The sequence below is a fragment of the Otolemur garnettii genome, unplaced genomic scaffold, assembly GCF_000181295.1.
Source record: "Otolemur garnettii isolate 467f Iridium unplaced genomic scaffold, OtoGar3 scaffold00156, whole genome shotgun sequence".
In the NCBI taxonomy this organism is placed as follows: domain Eukaryota; kingdom Metazoa; phylum Chordata; class Mammalia; order Primates; family Galagidae; genus Otolemur; species Otolemur garnettii.
In genome coordinates, this window is record NW_003852551.1 from 1,045,333 (window position 1) to 1,055,080 (window position 9,748).

General features: G+C 41.0%; 1 protein-coding gene across 10 annotated transcripts in view; it reads left to right on the forward strand.

The window, feature by feature from the left end:
• SRRM1 (serine and arginine repetitive matrix 1) overlaps window positions 1-8,052 on the forward strand; it is a 33,150-nt gene extending 25,098 nt beyond the window's left edge. For 7 of the 10 annotated variants that reach the window (XM_023519084.1, XM_023519085.1, XM_012811422.2 and 4 more), the window contains 5 exons: window positions 723-833; window positions 2,841-3,305; window positions 3,863-4,058; window positions 5,444-5,653; window positions 7,007-8,046. In XM_023519084.1, coding sequence (XP_023374852.1) covers window positions 723-833; window positions 2,841-3,305; window positions 3,863-4,058; window positions 5,444-5,653; window positions 7,007-7,111 — 1,087 coding nt within the window. In that variant the 3' untranslated portion in view covers window positions 7,112-8,046. Of the gene's footprint in view, window positions 1-722; window positions 834-2,840; window positions 3,306-3,862; window positions 4,059-5,443; window positions 5,654-7,006 lie in introns of all 10 variants that reach the window. The other 3 variants (XM_003799768.2, XM_023519087.1, XM_023519090.1) reach the window with 1 other exon arrangement.
• The last annotated feature ends 1,696 nt before the right edge of the window (window positions 8,053-9,748 follow it).

Sequence of the window (9,748 nt, forward strand, 5' to 3'; positions counted from 1 at the left end):
CTGGGGATTCGAACCCGCCACCTTAGGTGTATGTGGCTGGCGCCTTAGCCGCTTGAGCCACAGGCACCGAGCCTACAATCTTATTTTTCAAGTGTGCTTTTCGTGTTGATTAACTTTTAACAGAGTATAAAATTAAGCTTTATGTGGTTCTCATCTATATTTTAACTGCATTTTTCCCAGGATAGCTTTAGTGTTCACACAACTTTGATGGATTATCTTGGGATAATGTATTTTGGTAACAGTATTCAACACTAGAGTAGTAAAGATACATCAGAAAAATTAAAAGTTTAGAGCAGTGACACCAGATTTAGGTCTTATAAGCCACTAGCTAGATTTCTATTTTAAATTTATTAGCGGTTCTAAAGCAGTTGATTCCTAACAACAGAAACACCTGTAGACTTTTTCAAAAACACCTGGTTAGACTTGAGCCCTGACATAGATAGACATAAAGTTCAGATAAAGCTTCCCAGCTGATGTGCGTCATAGTTAAAAATCTGTGTTCTTGGGGAGTGTTTTTGTTTTTTTTTTTTTTTTTGTAATGTTGCCTCACATCCAAATTCCTAATGAATGGGTCTTGGCAACCTATAGTTTGAAAAAGCACTGTTCTGAAACATATAACCAGTATTGCCCTCTGGGTTTATGATTATTGAAACTGTCTTTTTGGGTCACTTAATTATAAATGCCACTGACTCAGAATTACCTATAATTCTTCTTTGGTTTAGTGGTAGACGGAGAAGAAGTCCCTCCCCACCACCTACTAGAAGGCGACGTTCACCTTCTCCTGCTCCTCCTCCTCGAAGGCGCCGATCTCCTACACCACCACCACGACGAAGGTACTTTGTCGAATATGCCAGTTCAGGCTTATTGGAATGACCAAATCTTTGTGATTATTTTATCTTATTAGAGTAGTGTAGTTCAATCAGTCATCAAAGACCACATGTCATGATTTCATTTATTTGAAAAGTCCAGAATACACAAATCTGTAGTGATAGAAAGTAGATCAGTGGTATCTGGACTGAGTTGGGAATGTGGGGTGGCAAAGGTTGTACAACCATGTGAATATACTAAAACTACTGAATTGTATACTTTAAAATAGGTGGATTTTTTAGTATGCAATAATGATGCTAAATAAATTAAAAGGTGATATGACTCTAGTGATTAAAAAGAAATAACTATTAGAGAATTGTGGCAGATACCTGCTTAAGTAATCAAAATTAGCATCCCCAATAAGTCATATTAGATGTACTTCCTGTTTACCTCTGTAGAATGCTTGTCAGTTGCACAGAACCTCAGTTTTATAATTAGGAAGTGTGTTGGCTCAGCGCCTGTGGCTCAAGTGGCTAAGACACCAGCCACATACACCTGAGCTGACAGGTTCAAATCCAGCCCAGGCCCACCAAACAACAATGACGGCTGCAACCAAAAAATAGCCGGGCGTTGTGGCAGGTACCCGTAGTCCCAGCCTCTTGGGAGGCTGAGGCAGGAGAATCACTTGAGCCCAGGAGTTGGAGGTTGCTGTGAGCTGTGATGCCACGGCACTCTACCCAGGGTGACAGCTTAACGCTCTATCTCAAAAAAATAATAATAATAATTAGGAAATGTCAGATAAACCCATGGTGCAGGTCACTCTACGAAGTAACAGACAGTACTCTTCAAAAATGTCAGTCGTGAGAAAAACTGAGGAACCTTCACAGATTTGTGGGAACTAGGGAGATTTAAGTTCCTGGAACAAAGAAATGACTAGGATGGTATTGGTATTTTAGTTGATAGTAAGTATTGAGGATAATTTTATAGTTTTGAATTTTAAAATAAAAATTAGAAAACCATTTTAATGGTGTTACTCAAATACATTGCCAAACCATATATGGCTGGCTACCACTCTTGAATGCCTGCCTGTTCAGTGCCAGGCAGAGTGCTAGCTGTTTCATTTATATACTTTACCTCGAATCCTCAAAGCGACCTTGCTTGGTAGGTGTATTTTTACCATTTTCCAGGTGAAGAAATGGAAGTTCAGAAGGTAAATAATTGCCCAAGTGAAATGATGTAATTGCACTCTGCCACATGGCCCTCAAAATATCCTTCTGTAAAGCTGATTCTGGGCAAGAATTTATTTATTTTGAGCTCAGAGTCTAAAGATCAGTGAACAAATTAGGCATTTGGGCCTGAATGTTATGCTCAAGTCTAATTCCTAAAAGTCAAGTTAGGATTATATAGGAATTAAGGATTCCGAGGAAGGCCAGGTTGGGTCTTCATGGAGATGCATTCTGCCCAGCAGTAGTGAAAAGTGGTCTTTTGAGACAGAAAGTGAAGCAGTTTCTTTGAGGGGAGGTGGAGTTATCTTTAATAGCTTGTGCAGTGAACTCTAATTATTAATGCAGAGTCCAAACGCCAGTTCAGAGAGGACACCACATAGGAGAGCTCTTTAAAGCGCACCCTTTCTGAGTAAGTTAACCATAGTCAGTAGAGTCCTGCTAATGTAGTTACCTAGTTATTACATAATCATAACTGATGTTCACAGTTACCTCAAAGCAATGGAAGGTTTGCTTTTCAAAAAAAAAAGTAAATTCCATATAGGTTATTTTCAAATGCTTTGACACATTTTCTGCAAATTGCGAATTCCTCCATTAATCAGAATGTCCTGTTTTGTAGTCATCTAAGATAAAAGTTTTACTAAGTAATTTTTTTTTACTTTTAATGAGAATAAAATTATGTCTTATAAATATGATGTATTCCATTTGCCCAGTGCTAATTACAGTATAGTCATGACTACTGGTTATTCTTTATAAACCATTTCCTCATTTTCTCGGGCCTTTCAGCTTAATAATGTGTGTTTTTCCTAGGACTCCTTCTCCTCCCCCTCGTCGGCGCTCACCTTCTCCTAGAAGATACTCTCCTCCAATACAAAGGAGATACTCTCCTTCTCCACCTCCAAAGAGAAGAACAGCTTCTCCTCCTCCCCCTCCTAAACGAAGGGCATCACCATCTCCACCACCAAAGCGTCGGGTCTCTCACTCTCCACCTCCTAAACAAAGAAGTTCCCCAGTCACCAAGAGACGATCACCTTCATTATCATCAAAGCATAGGAAAGGATCTTCGCCAAGCCGCTCTACCCGGGAGCCCCGGTCACCACAACCAAACAAACGGCATTCGCCCTCACCACGGCCTCGAGTTCCTCAGACCTCCTCAAGTCCTCCACCTGTTCGAAGAGGAGCATCGCCATCACCCCAAAGAAGGCAGTCCCCATCTCCAAGTACTAGGCCCATTAGGAGAGTCTCCAGGACTCCGGAACCTAAAAAAACAAAAAAGTAAAAATATTTTATGCTTTTTGGTTAGGAATGCTTACTTCCATAGCTTTTGTATTTGAATGCTTTTTTTTTTTCTGTTTGCATTACTGAGAAATTCCAGAAAGGAGTGAGTTGTGAATGTACATTCTAAGCCAAACTTTATAGGTGCTAGTCACAAATCCTATTCCCTTTTAAGAGTAGTTCCTTAAGATAAAAATTATTTCAGTAGTATCACATATTTTGAAAGCTATGTCTTAAAAACTAAATTCAAGTAATACATAAGCATTTCTTGTGTGTGTAATGTAAGAAACTGGCATTATGAATTTCATAAGAGAAGCAACGATAACAGTGGATAGAGGATTTATGAGGCTTCAGCTACCCTCTAGGAGACTTAGGTTATGTGAATTGATATACGTTAGTAGAATTAACTGCCAAACTGTTATAAAATGTTTGAAGTTTGCAATCTGGTTGTATAATGTGGTTGGTTAACTTATTTTTTCTTACAAAAAGATGTCTGATATCATTGCTAATGTTGGTTTTTGGTTTTGGTGTTTTTTCTTTTTTTTTCCTTTGTCTAGGGCTGCTTCACCAAGCCCACAGTCCGTGAGGAGGGTCTCATCCTCCCGGTCTGTCTCCGGATCTCCTGAGCCAGCAGCTAAAAAGCTCCCAGCACCTCCATCCCCTGTCCAGTCTCAGTCACCCTCTACAAACTGGTCACCAGCTGTACCAATTAAAAAGGCTAAAAGCCCAACACCAAGCCCATCACCGGCAAGAGTATGTGCCTTAGATTGCACACCTTTTATAAATTTGCACATGGTCACTTTAAAGCAGAGAAAATAACATTGGGTTATTAAAATATAGGAGTTTAACTTGTTTTTCCTTTGTGAGTTATAAATCTGATCTTGGACAGGTTGCTATGTTAAATAAGGGGTTAGATGTCATCTTAATATGGTTGACTAAATTATCGTGCAGGCTAGTTATGGGTTATGAGAAATTTTAAGTAATTGCTTAGAAATGTGAAATTCAAAAATTACCAGATGGTCAATAGTAAGCCTGCCTTTTCCATACATTTGATACATATGGCTCAGCACCTATAGTACAATGGTTATGGCACCAGCCACACACACTGAAGTTGGTGGGTTCGAACCCTGCCTGGGCCACCTAAAAACAATGACAACTGCAACAAAAAATAGCCAGGTCGGGCAAGCCCTCTGGCTCAAGGAGTAGGGCGCCTGCCCCATATACCAGAGGTGGCAGGTTCAAACCCAGTCTCGGCCAAAAACTGCAACAATAACAAAAAGCCAGGTGTTGTGGTGGGCCCCTGTAGTCCCAGCTACTTGGAAGGCTGAGGCAAGAGAATCACTTGAGTCCAACAGTTTGAGGTTGCTGTGAGCTGTGATGCCACAGCACTCTACCCAGGGCAACATAGACAGTGTCTCAAAAAAAAAATAATTGGTATATTGGCAGTGAAGAAAAACAAATTACCCCCTCTCTACAGATAGGAGAATTCTTCAGGCTCAGCACCTGTGACTCAACCAACCAAGGTGCCAGCCACATGCACCTAAGGTGGCGGGTTCGAATCCAGCCCGGGCCTGCCAAATAACAATGACGGCTGCAACCAAAAAATAGCCAGGCGTTATGGCAGGTGCCTGTGGTCCCAGCTACTTGGGAGGCTGAGGCAGGAGACTCACTTGAACCCAGGAGTTGGAGGTTGCTGTGAGCTGTGATGCCTGCCATAGCACTCTACCCAGGGGAACAGCTTAAGGCTCTGTCTCAAAAAAAAAAAAAGCTGGAATTCAGTTCATCTGGAGGTAGCCCTTGATATAGTCCAGTCCTAGGTACCTGACTGCCATCTTACGGGTAGGAAGCCTGGCTTAATGTGAAGTTAGTTGGGGAAAATTGTAAGAATCAGTTACTTTCAAGGCCCTTTCCTACTCTTAGAATGTGTGAAAATTTTTTTTGCTTTCAGTGTGGTTCCCATCTGTGGGAATACTTTTCTTGGTAGTGATTGGCTTTGAGCCTTCCCTACTCCCACCTGCTGAATCTTTTACAATTTTGAGATTAGTCCATTTAGATATTCACTTGAGGAAATAGAATGTTGAGTTGGACAAACTTTTAACTGGATTGATTATATTACTGTTATTTATCTGGATTTCCAGAATTCAGATCAAGAAGGAGGTGGGAAGAAGAAGAAGAAAAAGAAGGACAAGAAACACAAAAAGGATAAGAAGCACAAGAAGCACAAAAAACACAAGAAGGAAAAGGCTATGGCTGTAGCTGCCACAGCTCCTGCAACCTCTGCAGCCATTGCTGCTGCCACAACCACATCAGCACCAGAAGAACCAGAGACCGCACCAGAGCCTAAGAAGGTATTTATGGACTCTGAACGTAGCTATCTTGCAGTATATATGCAGACAGCATAATTACTTGATTTTGAGAAGTAACTAAATCCTTCTAATATTTGACTACTCAATGATTAACTCTTTTTGGCTGGGCATGTTGGCTCATACCTGTAATCCTGACATTCTGGGAGGTCGAGGAGGGTGGATTGCCTGAGCTCAGGAGTTTGAGACCAGCCTTAGCTAGAGCGAGATCCTGTCTCTAAAAAATAGCATGTTATAGTAGACACATGTAGTCCCGGCTGTTGGGGAGGCTGAGGCAAGAGGATCGCTTGAGCCCCAGAGTTTGAGGTTGTGAGGTATGACGCCATGGCACTCTACCAAGGACGAAAGTGAGACACTCTCAAAATAAAAAATTTAGGCTTGGTGCCTGTGGCTCAAGTGGCTATGGCGCCAGCCATGTACACCTAAGGTGGCGAGTTTGAATCCAGTCTGGGCCCACCAAACAACAATGATGGCTGCAACCAAAAAATAGCCAGGTGTTGTGGCGGGTGCCTGTGGTCCCAGCTACTTGGGAGGCAGAGGTAGGAGACTCGCTTGAGCCCAGGAGTTGGAGATTGCTGTGAGCTGTGATGCTATGGCATTCCACCCAGGGGGATAGCTTGAGGCTCTGTCTCAAAAATAAAAAAAAAATTTTTTAAAAGCCTGGTTCGGTGCCTGTCAAATGGCTAAGGTCAGAGCTGGCGGGTTCAAATCCAGCCCAGGCCCGCCAAACAACAATGAGGCTGCAACCAAAAAATAGCCAGGTGTCTGTGGTCCCAGCTGCTTGGGAGGTGAAGACTGGAGAATTGCTTGAGCCCAGAAGCTGGAGGTTGCTATGAGCTGTGATGCCACTGCACTCTACCCTGGACGACAGCTTGAGGCGTTCTCAAAAAAAATAAAATAAAAATTAAAAAACCCTATTTAGATCTGTTTCTTGGTGATTTGCCAGGACCAAGAATTAGAACACAAGTGACTGCAAAAAAGCTTAATGTTGTTTATTTACAAAGCGTAACTCCTAGGTGGCCAGATGAGGTGGGTCAAACTTGTGATCCCATTGCTTTGGGAGGCCTGGGTGGGAGGATTAGATTCCTTGAGTCCCCAGGAGTGTGAGATTATAGTGAGCTTATGATGCACCATTGCCAGACCAGCCTGGGCTACAGTAGAGTGATACCTATCTCTTACAAAACAAAATTCTTTTAAGATAAAACACTAAAAGTGAATAATTCATTGAATCTTAATATATTTAGAGTTGTGCACCCATCACTACAGTTTGATTAGGCTCTTTGTTCATTGTCTTCCACAGTTGTCTCAAGATTTAACATGACTACTCTGATTTTTTAGGAGACTGAAAGTGAAGCTGAAGATAACCTTGATGACTTAGAAAAGCACCTGCGTGAAAAGGCCCTGAGATCAATGCGGAAGGCTCAAGTGTCCCCACAGTCTTAGGTGGAAATGTTTGTTATGATGTAAATTTTATTTGGTTTGTACGCAATTCAATTTCAAAATTGCTAAAATGTGTTTGAGCTTTAGACTATAACATTTGTTGTAATAATTGCTAGGTTGAAGTTCACCATGTAAAAAAAAAAAGGGCATGGATTTACATTGCAAAGGTGTCCACAGTGTATTAGTGACATTCTTTCATTGACAGCTGACATAAATTCATTTAGAGGGAAATATTTTAAGCCAAAAAAAAATTCTCTTTTTAAAAAAGGGGGTTTAAATATTGTTGGCATTCTTATGGTTTCTTTAAATGCCCCTGGCTATTCCAGAGGATTTTTTCCTTTTTTTTTTTTTTTCCTTTTTCTTAACTTTTTCTCCTTTGAGTCTTAGCACCCATTTAAGTTATGCTGCCAACCTTGTATGGTTTGTAAGCTTGCCCAGAAATAAGACCACTGTTGAATCTACCACAAAAGTATAAATGAATATTTTAATGCCACATCTTTCCTGTTGCCTGTGGAGTCTCTGCTGAAATGAATCAGGATTTGAGCTCGAGGATGAGACAGAATGAAAGCATGTTGTTTGCCAGGACACTGTGGGTTTATATTGACATGTAACAGGTTGATTTGGAACACTGGAATTTCATTCTATTTTGTTCTTCTGTTTTTGTTTCTTCTTTTTTTCTTTTATAAAGGCAATTAGTCCCAGGGAGGATCCTTCAGTTACATAAAATTTGTTTTATGCAATGTCATGGCTCCATTCTTATTTTTGTCTAGTTCTTCCAATTGGTATATACAACTTTCAGAGCTCTTGTATTTGGAAGGCTGGAAGGGCCCATACTTTTGAAATAGTGTCTTGGTTCCACTGTTTTTGTTTTTTTTTTTAACTAAAGCTATATAAAGCTTGTGGATTAAACAGAATAAATTTCTAAATTTAAAAATGTTTGCCACTGACTTTTACTTACTTGCCTTAACACTGTAAGAAGCATACCTTTCCTAGAAATAGTATCTATGTTTTTACCTAACCCATGGTGAGGTGGGATTTAGGCAGGTGGTCAAAGAGTGGTCAAATTAAGGTTTTGCCATCTTTATTTTAATAATCATTTTGATGAGTGCTATTAAAGGAAAAAGCAGGATGCGACTGGATTGTTACATAATATCAGCAGGGTACATCCACCAGGCAGAGGCTAAAAGAAGAGTATTTCGAGCTGAGCAAATAGTATCTGTGTGTACCCTGAGGCAGGAGGAGCCTGACAGTCCAGCAAGTGAAAGAGGGCTAAGGAATGACTGGATCACCTTCTGTCAGCTTGTGTGTGTTTTTACTGTTTGGCCCTCTACAGTCAGGTTATTTTTGTGTTTACCCAGGAGTTGGAGGTTGCTGTGAGCTGTAATGCCACGGCACTCTGCCCAGGGGGACAGCTTGAGGCTCAGTCTCAAAAAAAAAAGAAATCTCAACTGGCAAGCTGACACATTGGTCAGCTTGTTAATTTGATTATGATTTCTAGCAGTGAAGCAAAAAAGAGGAAGAAAATGTCTGTAATCTTTTTTTTTAATCCCAAGACACAATGTCATTCTGTTGCCCAGGATAGAGTCCATGACATCAGCCTCACTCACAGCAACCCCAAACTCCTAGGTTCAAGTGATCCTCCTGCCTCAGTCTCCCCAGTAGCTGGAACTACAGGTGTCTGCCCTGATGCCTGGCTAATTTTTTCTTTTTTTTCTTTTCTTTTTTTTTTTTTTTTTTTAAGACCATCTCAAGCTGTTGCCCTGGGTAGAATGCCATGGCATCATAGCTCATAGCAATGTCCAACTCTTGGGCTCAAGCAATTCCCTTGCCTTAGTTTTTCTTTTTAGTAGATACAGGGTCTTGCTTTTGTTCAGACTGGTCTTGAACTCATGAGCTCAAGCAATCTACCCACCTTGGCCTCCCAGAGTGCTAGGATTACAGGTGAGCCACTGCGCCAGCCAATTTTTTCTATTTTTAATAGAGATGGCATTTCTCTCTGTTGCCTGGTCTGCTCTCAAACTCCTAGCATCAAGTGATCCTCCCACAGCAGCCTCCCAGAGTGTTAGGATTATGTGTGAGCTACCCCATGCCTAGCCAGATGCCTGTAATCTTAATTTTTGAAAAATAGGAGTAAATAGTACCTTCAACAATGAGTTGAACTGTTTCTATAGGTGGGCATTTAAAGTGATTGAAAATCTTCATGGAGGTGGGACACAGGTGGCTTGCGCCTATAATCCTAGCACTCTGGGAGGCTGAGGTGGGTGGATCACTTGAGCTCAGGAGTTTGAGACCAGCCTGAGCAAGAGTGAGACCTTGTCTCTACTAAAAATGAAAAACTGAGGCAAGATGATCACTTGAGCTCGTGAGTTTAAGGTTGCTGTGAGCTCTGTGAGCCATAGCACACTTCCAGGAATGGCAAAGTGAGATTCTGTCTCAAAAAAATAAAATGTTGATGAATCCCCTGTAGAGACTGAACTAATTATGGTTGGTAATAGAATTTTACATGTGTTAAAGAGTTTTCTTTAACAGGAAAGGATCTTCCACATGGCTTCCTTTTGATCTTATAATTTCTGTGCTGAAAGAAAAGGACAGTATTCATTTTCTAAGATGGTTGTTGCTGACTTAGCCGTTCTACTGTGA